General features: G+C 42.6%; 1 protein-coding gene across 1 annotated transcript in view; it reads left to right on the forward strand.

Moving 5' to 3' along the window:
- dgkg (diacylglycerol kinase, gamma) overlaps positions 1-25,683 on the forward strand; it is a 449,591-nt gene that overhangs the window by 26,469 nt on the left and 397,439 nt on the right. Inside the window, exons 15-17 of the mRNA XM_073845052.1 lie at positions 888-995; positions 1,087-1,160; positions 4,627-4,701. Coding sequence (XP_073701153.1) covers positions 888-995; positions 1,087-1,160; positions 4,627-4,701 — 257 coding nt within the window. The remainder of the gene's footprint in view (positions 1-887; positions 996-1,086; positions 1,161-4,626; positions 4,702-25,683) is intronic.

Here is a 25,683-nt window from a genome sequence, read left to right on the forward strand (position 1 = left end):
TATTGTACCTCAAAATGATGTTATTGTCTGGGTAGAACTGTTGTTCCAACCACTAACTGATTTGTCTCAACTCTTCTGCGTAACCATAAATGCACATGAACTAGACAAAACGACTAGCAATGTGGGCAAAGTTCTCTCTAATACATAGAAGCTGTTGCTTCCTTTGACATGAACTCCATTATTGAGACTTGTGAACATGTCTAGTCAACGACCTTGTGAAACAACCTGCAGAAATGCTAAAACGTCAGTTCTTTCTAAATGAAGAAAGAACTGACGTTTTCTACATAGAATACTGACATATTCTAAATTATGCACATGAAGGACCTACATACATTGCAGATATGCTCACTGAATATAAACCTAACAGACAACTCAGATCTCTAGGATCGAGTCAGTTAGTAATATCAAGGGTTCACACAAAACAAGGGCAATCCGCTTTTAGCCATTATGTCGCCCGCAGTTGGAATCAGCTTCCAGAAGAGATCAGATGTGCTAATACATTAGCCACATTTAAATTCAGACTCAAAACTCATCTGTTCAGTTGTGCATTTATTGAATGAGCACTGTGCTACGTCCGAACAGATTGCATTATTTTATGTATAATCATTTTACTGTGCTAATTAATTTTAAATCAATTTTTTAAATCATCTTAAATGTTCTTAAATTCTCTGTTTTTATTGTTGTGGTTATTATTTTAAATTATTATTATGATTTTAATTCCTTTTATGTACAGCACTTTGAATTGCCATTGTGTATGAAATGTGCTATATAAATAAACTTGCCTTGCCTTGCCTTGCCTAAATTAAAGAGAACTAAAATAAAGCAAAACAAATGTTGAAATTACATTTGTCCTGTCATTAATCATCATAATGTTTCTACATCTGTAGGACCGACATTGTGCCGTCAAAAGAGGTGAAGGAGAATCATCCCCTAGTACCAGCCCTGAGGACACCAGCCAGTGTTTCAAGTTCACCGGTGACGGTCAGGCACTGCAGGTGAGCCCACAGCAGAGACGCTCTCAGACTGCAAATCTGTGTAGCACACGTATGTGTGTTTGTAACATTTTCTCCCTTTCTTCCTTTTCAGATCACCCCTTTGCCTGGGACGCACCCCCTCCTCGTGCTGGTTAATCCTAAAAGTGGCGGTCGGCAGGGTGAGAGGTACATGTCTTTGAAGCTCAAACTGTTGCTTCATCATTTTTCATATTCTCCAACCTTGTACTGCTATAGTTCCAATGAGGAAGTCAGTTGAATTCGCAAAGATATGTTTAGCAAAAGTCCCACTCTTTTTCTTGCTTACTGGCAGTGTCCTAAATACCATCAAAGCTAGCAGGAGACAGTAATGCTTTTTAAGGAGGGAGAATGTGGGTGTTGTTTCAGCTCTCACCACCCACCCAACGTCCTCCGGGAGACCGGTTTTGGGATTTTGTGCTGGCATCACCATAGCAACACAGTTTTAAATACCATTAATTGGCCGATTATCCTCCATTATTAGACATGTGCTCAAACAAAGACGCGATAACTGCCCTGGCCCTAAAAAAGAAAGACCATTTTGGTGGTTCTTTGATGCAAACAAAGAAACAGAGAGGTCACCGTTGAATCATACTGTACCCGGTGTATTTTTCCACCATATTCACCCTGAGCAGTGTACTGAAAGCTCATTGGTCGGGCTTGACACTTGACTGCGTTCTTTTGTTCTTTGCATAGGCAATGAATGAATTCTTCAGTGTTGATAAGTGCTCAAATTATCACCCCCACATAAAAGCATAGCTTGTGACGCACCTCAAACTAACAGCCCGTCTTATTTCTCTCTCTCTCTTTCTCTCTTCCTTTCGGTGTGTCTTTGCATACTAAAGGGGCAGAGTAGCTAACACAGTTAGAAGTGAAGGACATTGTAGAGTCCTCAATAATCATTTTATTGCTTCAAGGTTATTGAGGAGCAATGCTGCAACAGTGTGCAATCTGTGTATGTGTGTTTCTGTCTTGCTTGACTTCATTGATTCCTAGGTTTGTGTGGCCTTTTATTATAATGGAATGATGACGTTTTAAAAATATCATTCCTCCATATGTGGGTCGATCTGTCTTTTCAAGCAACAGTTCAACCAAAATAGAATGTTCTATCATCATTTAGTCATCCTCATGTTGTTCCAACATTAGGGCTGCGACGAACAATCTGTTGATTATTTTTTTGGATTAATTGGGGAGAAAAGGCCAAATGGATAGATTCTGTTATTCCCATTTTCTCTTCTAAAAGTGAATGGTGGTTACGCTGAATATTATTCCGATTGATTTATTGTTTTAATGATTTAGATAAAAATAACTAACAAACAAACTTATTATAGCTAACAAGCAAACAAAAATTCAAAGTTTCGAAGCAGAAGGACAGTTTGTGTCAGTTTGAATCTGTTAATTGTTTAAATCTTTTGTCTTTGATAAATTAACCCTTCGCAAATACCCGCCCCCCTTTAGTTACTGTTGCTACATCCAACAAGCCGTGGCGCTCTCATGCCACACATTGTCATTCTCACACAGTGCTAAAATATATCGCGGCACAAAGAGGAAACTGACAACATGCCGACAGACAAGACAGAACAGGTTACTTTTGGTATGAAACAAAGTGTCAGTTTCAAATAATAAATTTTTTATGGATCTTTAATGTGTTGTGACATCACTGTATTGCCTCAGCAGCATGTGAACCGATCCTCTCTTTCTGTTGACTAGTTATTGCACAAAATAAACATGAATAAACATCAAAGGGTACCTTGTTTCAAATCCGCTGACGTTAATCTACTCTACTGTCCAGTTTGTCGGACAAAATGGCAGATTCAGCATGATAATCATATATATTGGTCAGACGTCAATCAAACTCCCTGGAAAAGGTCAATTGGGTGGGGTACATTCTGTCCTATTTAAAAATGTGCAAATTTATATATGTGTGTGTATGTATATACAGTGCATTGCGAAAGTATTCATACCCCTACATTTTTTTCATGTTTTGTTATGTTGCTGCCTTATGTTAAACTGTTTTAAATGACTTTTTTCCCCACATCAATCTATACTCCATGAACCATAATGACAAAGCAAAAACAGATTTGTCACAACTTCATTATTATTAAAAAAAAAAAAAAAAATGAAATAAGTACATTGCATAAGTATTCAGAAAGGTGAAATGCCCAGTCTGAGGTACTAAATGCTCTGAACTGGGTTTTCATTAATGCTATCTCAATATTTTGGTGCATTAAGCTTTTCTTCTACTCTGACGAGTCCCTCAGTCCCTGCCACTGAAAACTAGCACCTCAGCATGAGGCTGCTACCACCACACTTTACTTTTGGGATGGTACTCTCAAACAGTGCCTGGTTTCTTTTAAACATGATGCTTGGAATTGAGGTTGATCAGACCACAGAATCTTGTTTCTCATAGTCTGAGAGTCCTTTAGGTGCTTTTTTGCAAATTCCAAGTTTGTTTTCATGTATCTTCACGAAGGAGAGGATTGAGTCTTGCCACACCGCCATAAAGTGCCATAATGAAGACTGCATGCTTCTGTGAACGTTCAATGCAGCAGAATTTTTTCGGAACACTTCCCCAGATGTGTGTCTTGATGCAGTCCTTTCTATGAGCTCTATAGGCAGTTTATTTTTTTACCTCAGGGCTTGGTTTTTGCTCTGATATGCATTTTCAGCATGTGTGCCTTTCCAAATCATACCAAATCATTCAGTTGAATTTGCCACAGGTTAACTTTACTCGAAGTGTAGTAGCATCTACAAGCAATATAAATGCTTCTGAGCTTTCAACTGTCCCAGATAAGGGTATAAATATTTATGCAATGGAATCATTTAGGTTTTTAATTTTTCATATAAATTTGCAAAGATGTTAAAAACCTGTTTTTTTGCTTTGCCATTATGGTGTTTGGAGTGTAGACTGATGTGAAAAGTAAATAATTTAAATCAGTTTAACATAAGGCAGCAACATAACAATGTGAAAAAAATGAAGGGGTGTGAATACTTTCACAATGTACTGTATATAATAATATAATTTCATACATCTTTAACAAAAAAAAATTATCTAACAAACAAAAATTCAGTTTTGCAGAAAGATGGTTTAAATAACTATAAAATGTTAATTTAATAATAAAATAAAAATGAAAATAATTAATAATTTAAAAAAACATGTTAACAGCTAAGTAGAATTATTCTGAGGGAGCTTTTTTCCCTGTAAGCTGGTCTTAAATCAATGTACTTGTTATGTCTGAATTGCATCAACGATTTGACAAAATAACGATTTGTTCACAAATCGAGCGTCACACTTCTCTCATGATCTCTCATAAAGGTGCCAAGAAGAGATAGGATGCATGTGAAGATTTTCTATCAACAATATGTTACTTCATAATTTTGTACAGATTGTACAATATTTTTCCAAAATTAAACCATCTCTGTTTAGTGAAAGAAAGTCATTTGGGCTTGGATTGACAAGAGGGTTGGTAAATGATGTTAGAATTTTAATTTTTGGTTGAACTATCCCTTTAAACCTTTTATCATAATGTGAAGTTCACAGTGATTACATGTTTAAAAATGTCATCCCTCTATGTGTGTCTTTTAATGCTTTTCTGTTCCAATCTGTCTTCATCAGGGTGCTGCGGAAATTTCAGTACCTGCTTAACCCCAGACAGGTGTACAGCCTGGATCGAGGAGGACCCATGGTGGGGTAAGACTACTAAAAGCCACCATCAAAATTTCAAGGGAGATATGTGCGAATAAAGCATTTTTTGAGTCATGACAGGCAATTGCTCAAAAACAGTTTGACATTCTCACTGTTGTTTTGTTCTGGCATGGCTCCCTCTCTCTCTTATCTTTTTGCTTCTACGAACCTGCAATAAAGTGAGCCAACCTGTAATCAACTAGTCTGAGAGAGGAACCACTCGCAAAATGGAGCTGACTTTGAGAGACCTACAAGACATTTACTATGACTCAAGAAGCCCCCTGCTGAGTAAATATGCTTATTCAAGTGCTGAATATTCTTCTGAGCCTGTCAGTCACACTGAGGTTTCCTCTTTAAGCAAGTACTAGGGATGCACGGTATTTATTCGATAGATAAATTATCGACCGATATGGGTAAAAATTACGTAATTTTTATTGCTCCGATAAATAAATGAAATCCGATCCGATAAAGTACTCTTGCTGGTAAATCAATCAATCAGTCTGGTTTATCTGAGATTCATCTGCTTTCCGAGTGCAAGTGACTGCAGCTGTAAACTGCAGTGACTCTCGGACTTTGTCGCGTTTAATAAGTCATCATCTGTGTCGTCATCATCGTCTTCGCTGGTCCGGAAGTTTTTCGCGGTGGCAGAGGAGGACGATGCTATTGTTATTTGCAACACATGTTTAGCAAGGATTCTGAGAGGAGGTAAAAAGCCGTCAAGTTTTAACACAACAAATCTCTCTTCAGAGGTCGTCATCGCGGTGAATCTGTTTTAGGGGCCGTTCACATGTCGCGCCTAAAAACGCGTGGAAAACGCCGCTTTCTCTTTCTTTCCAAACCGCTCTGTAGCCTGCTCTGCTGTGGCGTCTGCCGTTGCTAAGCAACCATGACCTGCGCTCTCCGTAAAGATGCGGAAGTTTCAGCAAAGGATAAATGGATTTTCAGCATTAAAAATCGCTTGCAGTAGCTCTGTTATTAAATTTATTTAAAAATGGTTATTCCTGTACAGCTATGATAAGCTGTTTCTCCACCTTGGCAGTGCTTTCAATGTTATTAAGGGAATGGGTGAAGCTGATTGGTTGGTTCATGTCATACGACCTGCGTTGGGCTTGCGGCGTTCTGAAAAGTTGATGTTTTTATCTCGATTCTGATGTTTTATTCCCCGCCTTGTACGATTTGGTTGCTGCACACATTCATAATATGATCAATAAGAAGCTTTAACAGACATTTGGACATCTGACGTTTCTCCATGATGCACTTTTCATTTTTTCCAGGTTGACAAATGTCAAAGCATTTTATTTATTTAGAACTGTGGTGCCTTACACAAAAACTAAAAACATTTTTGAAGAGTCATGGACTGATGTTTGCTATGATTGTTAGACCCAGATATATACAGTAATATACATTTCATTAGTTTATCTCAGATTTTGTATTCTCCTGGGTGCACAAAATTATCATATAAAAATATGAACGTATCGGTATTAGGGCTGTGCAATTAATCGAAATTCGGTTTCGGTTTCGATTTCTGCTTCAAACGATCATGAAAATGCAGTAATCGAAATGAAACGATTATTGCGGCCCACTCCGCCCCCTTTCCAGTGGTGCGCTTTCGCTCCTCCATAAAAGCCTAATTTCACATGCAAATCAGCAAAATCATGTAATGTGACTTTCATAAAACGGGACGTGCTTGATTTATTAATGTTTCTTTGATGTTGTGTTTTTAATAGCACGTAGGAAAACTTTCGCTGCTCTGTCTATGCGCTCAGAGACGGAGCAGAACACGGACTTGTAAAGTTATCTTTTAGCTCCATGTACGCGCTTAAGGCAAGGCAAGGCAAGTTTATTTATATAGCACATTTCATACACAATGGTAATTCAAAGTGCTGTACATAAAAGGAATTAAAATCATAATAGCATAAAAATCATACAAATTTATAATAATCACAACAATAAAAACAAAATTTAAGAACATTTAAGATGATTTTAAAAAAATGATTTAAAATTAATTAATACAGTAAAAAATGATTATACATAAAATAATGCAATCTGTTCGGACGTCGCACAGTGCTCATTCAATAAATGCACAACTGAACAGATGAGTTTTGAGTCTGCATTTAAATGTGGCTAATGTATTAGCACATCTGATCTCTTCTGGAAGCTGATTCCAACTGCGGGCGGCATAATAGCTAAAAGCGGATTCACCTTGTTTTGTGTGAACCCTTGATATTACTAACTGACTCAATCCTAGTGATCTGAGTTGTCTGTTAGGTTTATATTCAGTGAGCATATCTGCAATGTATGTAGGTCCTAGGCCATTGAGTGCTTTATAAACAAGTAAAAGTACTTTAAAATCTATCCTAAACATAACTGGAAGCCAGTGTAAGGACCTGAGGACTGGTGTAATATGCTCTGATTTTTTGGTTCTAGTCAGAATCCTGGCAGCAGCGTTCTGTATGAGCTGCAGCTGTCTAATGGTCTTCTTGGGAAGGCCGGTGAGGAGACCATTACAATAGTCCACCCTGCTTGTGATAAAGGCATGAACAAGTTTCTCCAAGTCATGACGGGAAACAAAACTTCTTGCAATGTTTTTGAGATGATAGTATGCTGATTTAGTTACTGCTTTGACATGGCTACTGAAACTGAGGTCTGACTCCAAAATCACACCCAGATTCTTGACTTGATTTTTTGTTTTTTGACCCCTAGCGTCAAGGTACGTATTTATCTTATGAACTTCATCTTTGTTTCCAAATGCAATGACTTCTGTTTTCTCCTTGTTTAATTGTAAAAAGTTTTGGCACATCCAACTGTTAATTTCATCAATGCATTGGCAGAGGGAGTCAATGGGGCTGTAGTCATTTGGCGATAAGGCTAGGTAAATCTGGGTATCATCTGCATAGCTGTGATATGCAATTTGGTTCTTTCTCATTATTTGACTTAGTGGGAGCATATACAGGCTGAACAGCAGTGGGGCTAGAATTGAGCCTTGTGGGACTCCGCATGTCATGAACGTCCACTTGGACTTATGCTCTCCTATACTTACGTAATAGCCTCTCCCTTCTAAGTATGACCTGAACCATTTGAGAACCATCCCAGAAAGCCCGACCCAGTTTTCCAGTCTATCTAAAAGAATGCTATGATCGACAGTGTCAAACGCAGCACTGAGATCTAGTAGTACCAGCACTGATATTTTGCCAGAGTCTGAATTTAGGCGAATATCATTTATTATCTTTATGAGCTCTGTCCCTGTGCTATGATGTGGTCTGAAACCAGATTGGAAATGGTCCAGGTATCCATTTGAGTTTATGTAGTGATTCAGCTGATTGAAAACAACCTTTTCAATAATCTTGCCTATGAAAGGAAGATTTGATATTGGTCTATAGTTGCTCAATATGGTGTTATCAAGATTTTTCTTTTTTCATTTTTCAGAAGGGGCTTAACAGCTGCAGTTTTCAGGGAGTTTGGAAAAGTCCCAGAAAGAAGTGAGGTGTTCACCACTTCTAAGAGATCTGCTTCTAAACAGTTAAGCACACTTTTGAAAAAAGATGTGGGAAGTGTGTCAAGGGGGCAGGTTGACGATTTGAGGTGCTGTACTGTTTCTTCCAAAATGTTGCTATCGATTGCTTCAAAAGTAGACATAATGACTTCTTTTTGAAATTGCGGTCGAATCTGTCTGACCTCTGCATAACTTGAGGGTGTGCTAATTGTCTTTCTGATATTTTTGATCTTCTCAGAAAAGAAGGAAGCAAATTCATCGCACTTGCTGTCAGAGAGCATTTCGCTAGGGATCTGACTAGGGGGGTTCGTTAGTCTCTCAAAGCTTGTCTAGCTTTACCTAGTTCAGCATTGAAAGCATGAAGGCTGTCTTTATAGACGCTATAGTGAATTTCGAGTTTCGTCTTCCGCCACATCCGCTCAGCTTTTCTGCATTGTCTTTTCATACTCTGTACTGCTGTTGATTTTCTCCACAGCGATTTCTGTTCACCAGAAATTCTGATTTTTACAGGTGCGATGTCATCAATGACATTCTTAACTTTTGAGTTAAAGGACTCCAGGAGAAGATCAACAGAGTCTGCAGAAATGGCATTGAAGATATAGCCTTCATAAATAGCACACTAGTGTTATCGTTAATGCATCTCTTTCTGACAGAGACAGATCTAGATTCATTAGGAGCAGAGATCAATATATCAAAGAAAATACAGAAGTGATCAGATAGTGCTACATCCTTGATAACAGTGGATGAAATGTTTAGACCCTTACTGATGAGTAAATCAAGAGTGTGTCCACGATTGTGTGTAGGCCCATGCACATGCTGAATCAGGTCAAAAGTGTTCAAAACCGTTATAATTTCTTTTGTGGTTTTGATTTCTGCATTTTCTATGTGAACATTAAAATCCCCTGCAATAGCAAAATAGTCAAACTCTGAACAAATCATTGATAGCAGTTCTGTGAACTCATCAACAAAGACTGGACAGTATTTTGGGGGCCTGTAAATAATGATAAATAGAATGCGTGGAGCACCTTTCAGCATAATCCCTAGATATTCAAAAGACATGTACTGACCAAATGACACTTGCTTGCATTGATAGACATCTTTAAAAAGAGCTGCTACACCACCACCTCTTCTGACAGCTCTGCAGACATTCATGAAATTAAAGTTAGGAGGGGCTGCTTCATTGAGGACTGTTGCACTGCAGCTGTCTTCTAGCCATGTTTCATTTAGAAACATAAAATCCAGGTTATTTGTGGTTATAAAATCATTTAAATGCTCAAATACACGCAAAAATATTTCTAAATGAGGCGCTTGGTGATTATTCATGTAAACGCTTGTCAGTTATGTCTTAAATGATCATAAACAGTTGAGAATGAAAATACGTGTGTAACAGTATATTGGATCCGTGTGGTTAAGTGCAACACATAAGATTCCTTCTGCCGTCTCTGTAGAGGATGGATACCCGAGCCGAGCCCGACGGTACCCGACGGAACCCGACGGGCCGGGCCGGGTTCGGACAGATATTTAGAAAGGATGCTCGGGTTCGGGTCGGGCTCGGTCACATCAACGCTATAGTGCGCCTGTGTTATAACAACGCTTTTTGCCCCGTGTGCACTGATGCGCTCGTTTGTTGACATTTCCGAACGCTTTCCTACAGTTGCTTAATAAAAGCGGGCTTTCCACACAAAAAAGTGCATGTGTCATTAGTATGAGAAAAAAAAAAAGATTTTAACTGTGTCGGGCTGGGATCGGGCTCGGACATAAATATCTTAATGCCTGTCGGGCTCGGGTCGGGTTCGGCTACTGCTCTGTCGGACGCGGGCCGGGCTCGGACAGAAAAATGCGGCCCGATCCGCACTCTACGTCTCTGTGCTTAATATTAATAAAACGTAAAAATACAAAGAGAAAAATCACTTACTGCTTTTGAATGAAGGACGTTTGTAGTTTTAATAAGAAACAAAGCATGTTTAACTATTACAGTGAAGGCACTGTTTTATTTTACATTCAAATAATTACATTCATTTTCTGTAGTATTGTTAGACTACTTTAGACTTGCATAAAAGTATTCAGTATTTTTTTTAAGCACTGTTTTTTTAATTTGAATCTTTTTTTCTCGCTGTATTGCTATCTTTAAATTAATTACTTTATAATGTTTTGGACCTTTGTCATAATCGTTTAAATAATCGTGATTACAATATTGACCAAAATAATCGTGATTATGATTTTTGCCGAAATCGAGCAGCCCTAATCGGTATCGGTATCGGTATCGGCCACAAGAAGGACTTAATTATCGGCTATCGGTATCGGTAAAAAAAATTTCATATCGTGCATCCCTAGCAAGCACATTTTACAAAAGCTGTTCTTCGCCCATGTACCCCACCTGCCTTTAACAATGGACCCACTCAGGGTCATCCGTAGCATCAGAAATCACCTTAATATCTTAAACTAGCCTAAAATGGTTCACCTCTCTTTATATCCCTGCACTGGCTACCGGTTACGGCTCGCATCAAATTCAAGACACTGATGCTGGCCTATAGGACAGCCACCGGCTCATCACCTGCCTACCTCCATTCACTACTTCGTATCTACACTCCCTCCAGAAGTCTGAGATCCTCTAGTGAAAGACGCCTCATTGTACCACCACAGAGAGGCATGAAATCACTTTCCAGAACATTTTCGTTCAACGTTCCTGCCTGGTGGAATGATCTTCCCACCCCTCTCCGGAATGCAGACTCCTTAACAGCTTTCAAGCGACTGCTGAAAACCCATCCTTTTCGACACTATTTGACTCAATAATATTTAAAAAAAAAAAAAAAAACTTTGTTCTCCTCTCTTTCTTGATCTTCCCTTTCTAGCCTGTACTCATCTAACAACGCCTAACATATGGTATTTTTGAGCACTTCCTATGTTGATCTGCCTCCTTAGGATGAATCACTTGTTGTATTCCCAATTTGTAAGTCGCTTTGGATAAAAGCGTCTGCTAAATGAATAAATGTAAATGTAAATGTATGGCTCTGAATTGGTCTTCCAGCATGGTCAGGTTGGTCTGTTAAATGGTTTAGAGAGCTAAAACTAGCTTGACTTAACCAAAACACCAGTATAAACCAGCATACAATTAGGCTAGTTTGAGTTTTTTTCCCATCCATAATAAAGTTGGCAGTTTGAGACATTAAGATGAGTCTTTTTTCTCAAGAGAAACATCTGAGAAGCAGAAGACACAAGGTATTCCCTATTCATCTAATAATTTAGATATTGAAGTGATCTCGTTTTGTTTTCTCTTTGCTATCCACTTTGGTGTACTATTATGTAGTTACACATTCTGCAAACCCATTCAAATCGCATGAGTACATTCTGTTCAGCATCTTGGGGTTGTGCAACAGTGATTCTCATTCAGCAAATAGGAGAGAGAGAGAGAGAGAGAGAGAGAGAGAGAGAGAGAGGTACAGAACAAAAGCTAAGCAATGGTTGTTTTGCGGGAAAGCAGGGTAACCTTCCGTCCCAGATCCCCCTCCCACCACATAATGTTCTGTAGTCACGACTGGAGCGCTACTCATCCTGAAGAGACCATTCGGAGAAAGAGAGAGAGAGAGAGAATTGAGGATTGTGTGACATTGCTGATTTCACTCATGAAGAACAAAATGGCCATATGTTACATTTTCTTCCCTAAGTGCTTAGCTAATTTATAGGCATGTTGATCATGGGCAGCTTTTTTTGATGTGATATTTTTAACATGTCCCGTTAATGACTGTGCAGTTGCTTGTTGTAACAACTTCTAATTTTTACAAAGAATTGTTCAGAGATCACCAAAATTCAGAGATAATTCTATAATTATTCAGAGCAACCAAAATTCTGTCAAAACATTATACATATATAAGCGAAAAAAGCAACTTAATAAATACAGTAGTGTTCGATGGCAAGTCATTTTAACATTTAATCTATAACCCGTACTAGTATCTATTTTCATACTAGTACTTATTTAATAGTCTCTTTTGTTATTATTACTAGTAACATATCTTACTAGTCAGATCTGCTTTTTTACTCATCTTATGTTATGACTGGTCCGAATTAATTAATTAATTTAAAAATTCTTAAAAATCTTACTAGGAACATTACAAATTAGTACTAGAATAATAAATGTGTACTAGTATCTATTGAATAAATACTAGTAGCTAGTACTAGCATGTAATGAATAAGTCTATTAATAGGTTTGAGTACTAATATCTAATAAATAAGCACGTGTCTAATGATTAAGTGCTAGTATCTAATAATAGGTATTAGTATCTAAAAAATAAGTACTAGTACCTAATGAATAACTACTAGTACATGAAAATTATGTACTAGTCAAAACTGAATAGTTGATATCTCAATGAAAGATCCCCATAGAAGTCAATGGCAAAAATGTAAAATTTGTATAATTTAAATTTGTATAATTTACAAATTTTATCTGTATAATATAAATTTTAGTAACAATAGAAGAAGTAACCTCCTAATTTTGTAAGTTTGGCCACTGACAAAGAAACGATCTGTCTATAATTTTAATGGTAGGTTTATTTGAAAAGTAAGAGACAGAATAACAACAAACATTTGAAAAAAGTTAGAAATTGATTTGCATTTTAATGAGTGAAATAAGTATTTGACCCTTTCGCAAAACATGACTTAGTACTTATTGGCAAAACCCTTGTTGCCAATCACAGAGGTCAGACGTTTCTTGTAGTTGTCCCACTCCTCTTTGCAGAACCTCTCCAAGTCATTAAGGTTTTGAGGCTGATGTTTGGCAACTCGAACCTTCAGCTCCTTCTACAGATTTTCTATTGGATTAAGGTCTAGAGACTGGCTAGGCCACTCCAGGACCTTGATGTGCTTCTTCTTGAGCCACTTTTTGTGTTTGGGGGTCATTGTCATGCTGAAATACCCATTTTCAGGATTTTGCAGGATTTTACGACGTAGTGTGTTAGCAGTTGTATTCTTTGGTGACTATGGTCCCAGCTGCCTTGAGGTCATTGACAAGATCTTCCCGTGTAGTTCTGGGCTGATTTCTCACCGTTCTCATGATCACTGAAACTCCACGAGGTGAGATCTTGCATGGAGCCTCAGACCGAGGGAGATTGACAGTTATATTGTGTTTCTTCCATTTGCGAATAATCGCACCAACTGTTGTCACCTTCTAGTGATGCGCAGGTCGGGGTTTTTTCCAACCCGCGGGTCCTGCTTTTATGAAATTATTTGGCCCGCCCCAGCCCGCCCCGCACCACTGTATCTATTTTTACAACCCGCCCCGCCCCGCCCCGCACCTGCGACCATTAAATAGACATACTAGGCGTTGTAATCCAAATGAAAACAGCCTTTATTTCAGCCCGAAAGTGCTTGGAAACATCACCCTGTAAACTGGCAACAACATACGATTATGAATATGAACCATAAATCAGGCCATATTAATAAAAAGATAATCAGTGGTGCCGGAAGAAAAGTGGGTATACGCTTCATTTATGAATTTCGTTTTGAACTTTCTATTTGAACGCATTCGTTTACTGGATCCTTGAACTGAAAGGTTTACAGGGGTTCACTGGTTTAAGGAATTTCTGATCGAATTTACCTTCTTTTTATTTGTAAGGTATTGTTTTCGTTGTTACCCCTTCAGTCGAATCACTTCGACGTTACATTGGGATCACGCTTGAGAGACCGATCACCTCTGAGCCTTATTAAAAAGGCCAATTGAAAATTGGCGAGTGGACGTGCGCGCCGGCCCCGCCCCCGTACATACGGGTATATAAGATGGCTGCGCGCACCACTCAGTCAGACTTTTGCTTTCAGAGCCGATGTGTCGAGCCTCTAAACAGCCGAGAAGAGTTCTTCAGAGTTCATGCTCCCTCCTGCTGCTGCGCTGCCATAACTAAAAGAGTGTTTCACAGAAAGAGCATTGTTTGGCAGCCGCCAGCGCGGTCCCGCGGGCGGCCGTTTTCACGGCCATATAAAGCCTTTTTGCATTCCAGCGAGCAGCCCCGGCGAGTGCATTGCCCCGCGGCGCCTCCCTGGGCAAACCGGGATCACAAAAGAGCAATTTCTAGCGGCCGTTTTAGACGTTCTTTTCAGGATGTCTTTTCGGCTGTGCGTTTCTGGATGTGGTAGTTTCCTCTCCTCAGCGAACGGACATGAGCGCTGCCTCACGTGTTTAGGCTTTGAGCACGCTGGGGTGGTGCTCATGAATGGTTCATGCGGTGAAAGCATGACCACGCTGAAGTCCCGCCGCTCGTTCGCGAGCTGGCTCCCCCCGCCTCCCTCCCGTGGTCAGCCGTTGAGCCGCCTATGCTCTTCGGCCACCGCGGTGGGGCGCGGGGGGGGGACATTCAAATTACGATAGACAGCGTTCCGCCGGCTCAAAAAGCCCTGCGGACCTCTCTATCTCAGCGCGGTCCCGTTGAGTTTCCGCAGCAGACGCTTCCCCGCCTGGCGGGCTGAGCGTCTCCTTCGGTGCTCCTGCAGAGGATGAGATGTCTGTCACAGCATCAGAGGGAGAGTCAGACGGTGACACATCTCTTCCCGCGGCGCCCACCCGTGGTCGCTGCCCCCCCGGAGGTTGATGTCGAACTGTCGGCTATGCTTCTCCGGGCAGCCGGGGGGGATCGGTTTGAGGGTTCCTCAGGGGCCTCCGGCCGATCCTTCTAGGCTGGACGACTGGTTCCTGGGGGGGACACCGGCGGCAGCGCCGCGCTCCCCCCCGGTCCCGTTCTGACCGGATGTGCATGAGGAGCTGACAAAATCCATGGCGCCCTATTAATTTTAAGCGCACTCCAGCTCCTCTCCCCTCGCCACTCTCCATGGCGGGGCAGCCAAGGGGTACGTGGCGGTCCCCCAGGTCGGGCGCGCCATCGCGGTGCACCTTTGCCCGCGGGCGCGGCCGCCTGGTGGGGCCCTCCGCGTCTCCCTTTTAGGGCATGTGAAATTTCTTCCGCCCTCATCGGCTGGGCCTTTTCTGCGCCCCCCGACACGCTGCCCCGCCCTGCAGGCCATGGCAACACTGCAAAAGTGCCAGGTGCAGGCACCTTAAGGCCTGCACGAGAGTGGTCCTGACCAGGGGGTACTTGAAGAACTCCGCGCCGCCACTGACTTCGCCCTTCGGGCCACTAGGTCGCGGCGTGTCCCCTTGGTCAGGTGATGTCCACCTGCGTGGTCCAGGAACGCCACCTATGGCTGACTCTGGCCCGGATGGCAGAGGCCGACAAAGTTCGCTTTCTCGACTCTCCCATTCCCCAGAGCGGCCTATTCGGCGACACCGTGAAGGGTTTTTGCTCAGCGGCGTCGAACGTATCGCCGGCCCCCAAAAGCCTGCGATCCTCCGCCCATCAGCATACCCCGTCGAGATGCCAGAGCAGTACGCCTCCCCGTCGTTCGGGCTGAGCGTCTCCTCTGGCGCTCCAACGGTCCAGAGGCAGACGGAGGCCGTCCAACATATCCTGCCCCGCCGCGAAGTTACCATTCCGCCGCCTGGGCCCCCGCCTCCGCCTGCCCGTCGCCGAGGGCGTCCCCCCGCAGCTCCGTCCCCTGCTGAGCCACACGATCCAGGCTCGCAGCCGACGTCGAGCCGCCCGTGGGAGAGGGACGCCGCTCGCCTCTCAGGGTCCTGCGACGGAAGACCCTCGCAGGCGAGCTTCGAAGCGTCCCTGATGCGAGCACCCCCGGAGGTGGAGAGAGCTACTCTGTCGGCACTCCCGCTGGAAGCGGGACTTAGCCGGTCATTTGAAATCACAGAAAGACCCAGCTTTCTCACCTCTGGGGCCCCGGCCCCGAGTTTCCTTCCTGAGCAGCACTTCCACTCCTCAGAACCAGACTCGGGAACGGATGTCGCCAGCGCGGGAACCAGGGAAGTAGGTAAGCACTGCTTAGTGCAGTTAGACACTTCTCCAGGACGTTTATCCTTCTGGGTTTTGTCTCCTTCCCTGTCTTTCCCCAGGCTGCCCCACCACGGTCACGCCGGTCAACGTTCCCTTGATACCACTACACTGGTTGATACGGACGGTACGGCCCGGCTCCAGGCGTCCGCCCAGACTCACAGGTACCCCTTACATTCTTTATTCGGAAACAGGCGTGCCTCTGTTCTGCCTGCGGAGGTCGCGTTCCTACTGGCGAAGGACGCGATCCAGCCTGTCTCTCCAGCCGGGACGAGGTCGGGGTTTGAAAAGAGTCCTGACTTCACGTGTCCAGTTAGAGTGGTGGGTTAACATCCGCCCTGGATGGAGCTCTGTTCCGATCCCTTCTTAGGCTGTCGGCACACATGCTCACGACGATGCACATACAAGTATGTTTCCGTCTCCAGGGCTGGGTTGCAGCCATCTGCCTGAAGGGCACCCGCTGTCGCGTCTCGATCTTCCCCGGCGCACACCCCTTCGGCGGTCTGCCCCGGGGATCGAGCGCTCAGCGTGAGGTGCTTCCATTTGGCTAGTCCCTCTCCTTCCTGCCTTCTTAGGCCATGGGAGCTCCCCTGTCCCCTCTTCGGCAGACAGGAATTTGCGTCTTCAACCATCTCTTCGACTGGTGCTTTACCAGCCCACTCGTGAGTTCCGTTGTGCGAATACTGGGACCTGGTGCCTCGGTACCCCCGCCATCTGGTCCTTCAGGCCAACCGAGGGAATCCTTTTCCTCGGTCGGGAGCCCGACTCGGTCCACAAGACGGCCCGCCTTGCTACCAAGAGCGCGCAGTTAGTGCTGTAGTCCCTGAGCTAATCAGGCACTATACAGCGGTCCTCTCAAAATCAGAGGCTCCTGGGGCACATGACAGCTCTAGCCACTTGCCGCTAAGCTGTTTCATGTGAGACCGCTGCAGCACGATCGAGTCCCATGATGGGCATGGCATCTCGGCTCTCTCCGGACTGGCGTTTTCCCGCAGTATTGCCAACAAGTCAGCCCGTGGCTTACCATGGGTTGGGTTGCAATGTACAACAGAGGCTTACAGCTCCTCCCATCTGCTCCCATGGAGTCCGACGTGGCAGATTTTGCTACTTGCCATTCATTTGAAGCAGGAAACTCAACCGTGGAGCCGGCCGGTTCCCACGGCAGTCCACCCACCTGCAGAATGGCGACTCCACCCCGTGACGCAGCTAGTTGGAGTTATATCGGCAGGCCCAGCCATATCCGCTCGCCCTCCCGATTCCTCCCATTGCCAGAGTAACTCTGGCACATAGCTGCCCTCCGGGGCCCAAGTACGCCCTTCCCCAGTGAGCCTCCTTGCGCAGATTCTGTGCGAGTCCAGGGAGGACGAGGAGTAAGTCTGTAGGTTGCGCTGCAAGGACGGCCCACCCGAACTTAGGTCTTAGTAACCATCCCCTCGCGGCAGTCCATCCCTGTAAGGGCACGGGTTGACACCGTAGATCTCTCCGGCCTTTCACAGGCCGTGATACAAACTATCACTCGGTACTGAGCTCCCTTGACAAAGGCTGGCTTACGCACTGAGATGAGGTCTACCTGCTGGCATTTCTCTCGCTGAGAGGCACAGAGATACACGATTGCATTAGTGCTTCCTTTCCTGCAGGAGAGTTGGAGCGCAGGCTGTCCCCTCAACTCTCGGAATATATGCCGCCGCTTAGCCGCATATCACATGCAGTAGATGAAGCAAAATAGGTAAGCACCCACTGGTCGTGAGGTCCCTCAGAGGTGCCAGACCGCGCCTCATACCCTCTTGGGACCCCCCCGTTGCCCTTCAGGGCCGCGGGGCACTCCATTTGAGCCTCTGGCCTCAGTCGAGCTAGAATTCCTGTCATTTAGACAGCGCTCCTGATTGCCCTGGCCTCCATCAAGAGGGTAGGAGACCTACAAACTTTCTCTGTAGGGAAGCTTCCCCGTCGCCTTCTCAGGCCGCGGGGCGCTTCCTTGGAGCCTCGGGCCTCAGTCGAGCAAGAAAAACGCTCCTGACTGCCCTGGCTCCCATTGTACGAGCTAAGGTTCCCGAAAAAAAAGCAGAGGTGCTCAGTGGGCCTCAGTCAAGTCCTGTCATTAAGACAGAGCTCCTGACTGCCCTGGCTCCTATTAAGAGGGTTGGAGACCTACAAGCTTTCCTTGCCAGCAAAGTGTGTCAAGAAATTCGGGCCCGGCGACTCTCACGTTATTACCTGAGACCCCGGCCCGGCTATTGTGCCCAAGGTTCCCCACCACGCTTTTCCGCGGTCAGGTGGTGAACCTGCAAGCTCTGCCCTGGAGGAGGCAGACCCAGCCTTGCGATGTTGTGTCTATGTGAAAATGAAATCGCTCGGCACTTCAGACGCACCTAGCAGCTTATCTGCTTTGGGGTTCAGCAGAAAGGGAATGCTGTCCCCAAACTGAGGTGGCTCATTGGGTGGTAGATGCCATCTCCCTCTCTTATCTATATCAGGGAGAGCCATGCCCCTTAGGTGTTCATGCCCACTCCATTAAGAGTGCTGCTTCATCCTATGCGTTGGCTCATGGCGCCTCACTAGCAGATATCTGTAGAGCTGCGGGCTGGGCGACACCTATACCTTCGCTAGGTTCTTCAACCTCCGCGCAGAGGCCATATCCCCCCGTGTCTTAACATAAGACTTCAGGCGAGCGGGGGGACGGCTGGTGTCGGCTTGCTGCGCCATTCCTACGTGGATCCGTGCGCTATCTCCCAGAATGTTCCCTCCGGCGAACCTGGGTCCTCCATGCCCCGCAGTCAGGGCTAGATGCGGAGTAGTCCTTGGCTGTGATCCTGCCTGGGTCTCCTTCGCCCCGCAGGTTGTGGCTATACTTTCCAATATTTTCCAGCGGAGGAGACCGCTGTTTCCCTCGTGTATCCCTAAGAAGCCTTATGGATATATTGAATTATTCTCATTCCACATGCACAAATTCCATGTGCTCCGCCCCCCCAACCCATGCTTCAGTACAACTGGCATCCCTGCAGGCCCCCCTTATAAAAAAGGGGCCTCGGGGCGTTGGGAAGGTTACGTTCAATGACCGCCTGCGGACACGTCTGGGAAGACCTGCCGGCACGTGGCGTTGTGCGTAACGCGGCGTCAGGGTCGTGGCCTTTTCCATGGGTCTAAGTTCCCAATGTAACGTCGAAGTGATTCGACTGAAGGGGTAACGTCTAGGTTACGAAGGTAACCATTCCCCTGCCACGCCCCTGGCGTCGCGCTGACGCCGGGCTCTCCCGGCTCTTCAGCAAAAGCCTGACTGAGTGGTGCGCGCAGCCATCTTATATACCCGTATATGCACGTCCACTCGCCAATTTTCAATTGGCCTTTTTAATAAGGCTCAGAGGTGATCGGTCTCTCAAGCGAGATCCCAATGTAACGTCTCCGTTCCCTCCTTCGGGGAACGAGGGTTACCTTCGTAACCTAGACGTTATGGACTGTTTAAAATGACTAGGGTGTGGGAGACGGAGCGGGCGCAAGCGCATCAATCATCAAATACATTTCAAAGCAAGCCGGCGCCACGGTCCTGACTGCATCATTACTGTCTTTATTTGAGGTTTTTAGCAAATATTTACATTTATTCACATATGACTGGATGTGGTTGACTGTCATGATTTTGGCTAATGCAGGACACTACTGAATAATGCGCATCAGAGAAGATTTAAAAATAGGTATACGCATAGCCGCCTGATAAAGTGGGTATACACCGTATACCTGCGTATACCCTCCATTACACCACTGTAGATAATGATAAACATTTTCAACATTTACAAAGCAGCATTTCTATTCATCTAGCCCAGGGGTCCCCAAACTTTTTTCTGAGCGGGCCACATAATTTTCTTTTCTTTAATGGGGGGCCGGGTCGGTTTATAAAAGAAAATTCCACTATTATTATTATGACTACTATTATTATTTTATTATGATTTTACCTGTATTTATTATACCTTTTACTGCTAGAATAGTTTATTATTTTTTTATGCACCAGACAGACAAATGATCATTTCTTTTCAAAAGATATACAGGTACTTCTCAGTAAATTAGAATTTCATGGAAAAGTTCGTTTATTTCAGTAATTCAACTCAAATTGTAAAACTTGTCTATTAAATACATTTAATGCACACAGAGTGAAGTAGTTTAAGTCTTTGGTTCTTTTAATGTTCTTGTGATGATTTGGCTCACATTTAACAAAAACCCACCAATTCGCTATCTCAACAAATTAGAATATGGTGACATGTCAATCAGCGAATCAACTCAAAACAACTGCAAAGGTTTCCTTCAAAATGGTCTCTCAGTTTGGTTCACTAGACTACACAATTATGGGGAAGACTGCTGATCTGACAGTTGTCCAGAAGACAATCATTGACACCCTTAACAAGGAGGGTAAGCCACAAACATTGATTGCCAAAGAAGCTGGCTGTTCACAGAGTGCTGCATCCAAGCATGTTAACAAAAAGTTGAGTTGAAGAAAAAAGTGTGGAAGAAAAAGATGCACAACCAACCGAGAGAACCACAGCCTTGACAGGCTTGTCAAGCAAAATCGATTCAAGAATTTGGGTGAACTTTATAAGCAATGGACTGAGGCTGGGGGTCAAGGCATCAAGAGCCACCACACACAGACGTGTCAAGGAATTTGGCTACAGTTGTTGTATTCCTCTTGTTAAGCCACTCCTGAACCACAGACAACATCAGAGGCATCATACCTGGGCTAAGGAGAAAAAGAAATGGACTGTTGCCCAGTGGTCCAAAGTCCTCTTTTCAGATGAGAGCAAGTTTTGTATTTTATTTGGAAATCAAGGTCCTAGAGTCTGGAGGAAGGGTGGAGAAGCTCATAGCTCAAGTTGCTTGAAGTCCAGTGTTAATTTTCCACAGTCTGTGATGATTTGGGATGTAGTGTCATCTGCTGGTGTTGGTTCACTGTGTTTTTTGAATCACACGTCAAATTACGCCTTCAGCATTTTCAGTGCTTCCACAGACTTTTCAACTAAGAATGGGGCCACTGGTTCTCAGCTGAAAAACTTTGGGTAACTGGGAGATGAGTGAGTTCTTGCTTTTGTACTTGTCCCACAAGCAGTGCTAGTTTCACCTCAAATGCTATTGAGTCATTTTGTCATCGCTCTGAATTTTCTAAATGGCTCACGCATCACCTGTTTGATCGCGATGACACATTATGGCAATGTACCATTCTGTTGGTGAATTTAACAAATAATTATATGTTAATAACTAAGGGAAATTTTAGTTTGAAAGCCAACCTTTATTATCAAATACCGACATGATATAAGTAAAACACATTTAAAATTACATTTTCAAAATATATCTCTGGCATTGTTCAGAGGGCTGGTCCAAATGTGGGGGCGGGCTGCATTCGGCCCCCGGGCCTTAGTTTGGGGACCCCTGATCTAGGCTAAACAATGTTTTATGTATATGCCTACAGTTAGTGTTGCTTTCATCAACGAAAATTATGACTAAATATCGTCGTCAACGAACCTTTATCACGTGACGAAAACGAGACGAGACGAAACGAAAATGCTGGTCATGTGACGATGACTATATAAAATGTATTATGAAATATCGTTGACGAATAAAAACGAGACTAAATGTTGTTTACAAAATAAAAACTATGCTAAAATGTCTCTGTTATTTTCATTGACGAAAACGAGACGAAACGAAATGTTATAATGTTAGATTGATGTGCGCATGCCCAGTAGCCAGAACTGTATCCCTTCTAGCCTAAACCGCAGGCGACCAACGTCACTCCCTCAAGCTCCACTCGCTGCATTATCTATTCTAGAAGACGCCCACAAACAAAGTTAAGTCTGACACAGATAAAGGGACCAATGGCCGGCCAGATAGGGTTCATATTTGGGGGGAAAAGAAGGAAGAACACATACATTTTTTTCTACTTTTTAGTAGTGATAGGAAAATTAAGCTTTTCGAAGCACCAAAGGGATCAACTGTATCTAAAATGGTTCATTACTCGAAGCTTTTCAACACGTTGTACACTAATGACATCTTGTGGTCAAAGGTGGAAAACGTTTCTTTTGCATCCCAGATGTCCAAGCAATTTTTGGACAATTTCATAAAATAAATAAATTTATGCTAAGAAAACCATAAGAAATATTTTACTTACAGAAGGTATAAATGAATTAATCTGTAAATAAACTTAAAAAAAAAAACAAAAGTACAAAAGATTCTTGTATGCATAGATGATCAAGTAAATTAAGAATATTGTTAAATTGATTAATATTCGAAGCTTCTGTGTCGAACGTCACATCACTAATTTTTAGTAAATTGTAGCTTGACCATTCAAACCTTGTTTCTCTTTTTTTTCTGACATTGTCATGTGATGCTATTTTATTTATTGTTTTTATTTAATTTTTTTCAATTTATGTGTGTGTACTTCTAACATGTTTGGTAGGTAAAATAAATGTTGTAAATTAAAATTAGAGCATCTTCTGCAATGGATGCATTTTTCAGCCTATAAGGTAACAAAAATATAATAAGAACCTTGTTTGAAATGGGTTTGGCTAAAAGAAAACTTTGGTTTTGTCTATACTACTAGGTACTTATACTATATTGACTGGGTTAAATAAAATTGCATTACTAAAAATAGACTAAATGTAATCAGTTTTCGTCGACTAAAACTAGACTAAAATAGTCATGGGTAATTCTGACTAAAATAAGACTAAAATGCTCAGACTTTTAGTCGACTAAAACGTGTATGAACTTGACTAAAACTAATAAAAACTAAAATGTCAGGTTCACACAAAGACTAGACTAAAACGAAAATCGGCCGCCAAAAACAACACTACCTACAGTTTACCTCCTACGCTAAATAACCACTAAACTTTTGTTTTATTTACAGTTTTTCTCAATTGCTTAAACACATTTCTTGAAATTATGCCTCTTATTTGCGAAACTCTAAACACAAATCCACAACTCCTAACTCATTTCCCCAAACTTCCTATATTGAGGTCAAAATGAAGCTCTCCACTCAAAACAATGCAATCTTGCTGAAAAACCAAACTTTGCTTTCAGACATGACACACAAATCCTCAAAAACAAACACACTACAACACAGTTTTACACACTGATGAGATAAATTCAAAACAATACTACAAAAACAATACAAATAAAAAACTTTTCACATGATGAACACAACAAATCTATTCCTTTGCAAGTGTTTTATTCCTTAATTTAATGTACTGTACAGTACAAAACAGCAAAAAACAACAAAATAATTATTCTGCCCAGCATCCTGTCTTTGGTCTGGGACAGGCCAAAGAACCTCTTCAGCATCACAGGCTAAATTAGCCCTGGCCAGGCAGCAGGGGTAAAATCCTCTTGCATGCCTGATCCAACCCTGGCACTCATCAACTAAAATATATGAGACTGCTTGTCTTCTTGCCCTTGCCCTTACTCTGTCTCTTCCATGTTGTTGTCATCATCGTCCTCCTTCTCCTCCTCCTCTTCCTCTTTCACCTCCTACTCTTCCTCTTCAAAATTACACATTACTGTATGTGGGATATTGATTGAAAAAGACTGGATAGGATTCACAGTTACACTTGTACTAGTGGTCTGACAAAAAATAAAAATTAAAATAAAAGCACACAACGTCATTGTGAAACAGAAAAAAAAAAAAGAAATATGGGCACAAAGGTGAAAATAAAAAGAAAGTCCACTGTCAGAATTTGTAACTCCTGTGTTTGTCACAGGGAGTCAGACTGAGACGTGCGGATCCATTTGCAGCATTTATTGAGAATCGTCAACATGCAGGAATAATCACCAGAAAACAGGAACAACGTAGGTAATCCGGGAAACAGTTCAATAGACAGGCAATGGTCGCAATGGCAGGTAGCAGGAATCGTCAACGGGGTACACAGTCCAGAGTCATACACAGATAATCCAACACAGAGAGAAACGCTTAGAATAACGACCATATGGAACGATAAGACTTTGCAAGGTGGCTGTGTGTGTGAGTGGCTTAAATGCATGTAGGTAAATATGAAACAGGTGTGTGCAGCAATCAGTTCAGTGGAAAACGAGGAACAGATGTGTGCAGTGATTGGTGCAGTGGCTTATGGGGATTGCAGTCCAGAATGTGTGTGCAAGAGTTCATGATGAGATAGACCAGATACGTGACAGTGTTGTCCTCTGTCTATTTGCTTTCCAATGGAAGGTTCATGAGATGTACCTTTGATCTATTTCAGAGAACTGCTTTATCATTGGTTGATCTATATTATCTTCATTAGTGAAAGTCAAGATTCACTTGAATAATTCATGGCAAATTTACAAAAAGTCTAATAGAAATGTGTAGAATATATGATTGACAGTTTAGGACAACTAGATCAAAAATTTTGCATTTAGGTAATGATTTATACGATGAGCTAATGACTTGATGTTTTGAGGGGTAAGACTATTGCACAGAGAACTACAGTATATAATACATTTTGAGCAACATGACAATAGCAACTGATAATGTAGGAAACTGCAGACAAATGTATATTTCATTTCTGATCTGAGAAATGCACCAAAGTGACTGAGAAAAACTTTTATCCTTTTATCTCCATCGAAGGTTCTGATTGGTGTGTGCTAAATTTTGACTCCTAGTGTTTCCACTTGGGTAATTGTGTGCTAATTGAGCTCAAACTTTGCAGACTTGAGTGAACAATATTGAATGCTTGTGCTTTCTAAATGACCTCATGGTGTAAGCACTGAGAAATGTAGGGATTTGTGTGTAGAGTTTTGAAGTAACAGTTCACCAAATATAACTCATGTGTCAAAGCAGGGAATAGTGTTTATAGTTTAGGGAAATGGGTGTGCTTTTTCAAAAATGGCGTTATAGTTTTGAAATTTTAGTTCAAAAGACTGGTTATAGTGTTTTAGCAATTGAGAAAAACTGTAACACACGGAAATGTTCATTTAGCGTTTTTACGTTCTCTGTGCAAAAAAAGAATGGCATCCACTGTACCGGGGTTTAATCTATTTCGCCTAGACTCCAGCACCAGTCCAGCAGAGCTGAATGTGCGCTCGCTTGATGCGCTCGTGGCTGGCAGCGGGAGCTGCTTGGCGCTTTCATGATGTGACGTGTTGATAACCTTATTAAAGAACTTAATAAAATATGAAAATAGATATTCCCAAATATTTAATATAGGCTATAGGGAATTGCACGCAACATACATAGATTTTTTTATTTTATTTTGTTTTTAATGACCCGCCCCAACCTGCCCCGCATTTCAGCCTTGTGTAGGACTACACTCTTGTCCCTGAGATCCTTGGAGAGCTCTTTGGTCTTGGCCATGGTGGAGAGTTTGCAATCTAAATGATTGCTTCTGTGGATAGGTGTCTTTTATACATGTAACAAACTAAGATTAGGAACACTCCCCTTAAGAGAGTGCTCCTCATCTCAGCTTGTTACCTGTATAAAAGACACCTGGGAGCCAGAAATCTTGCTGTTTGATAGGGGATTAAACACTTATTTCACTCATTAAAATGCATATAAGTTTATAACTTTTTTGAAATGCGTTTTTCTGGATTTTTGGGGGAAAATGTACAAAATCAGCAGGGGATCAAATAATTATTTCCCTCACTTTATGAAAT

Source organism: Garra rufa, chromosome 8, assembly GCF_049309525.1.
Source record: "Garra rufa chromosome 8, GarRuf1.0, whole genome shotgun sequence".
Taxonomy (NCBI): Eukaryota; Metazoa; Chordata; class Actinopteri; order Cypriniformes; family Cyprinidae; genus Garra; species Garra rufa.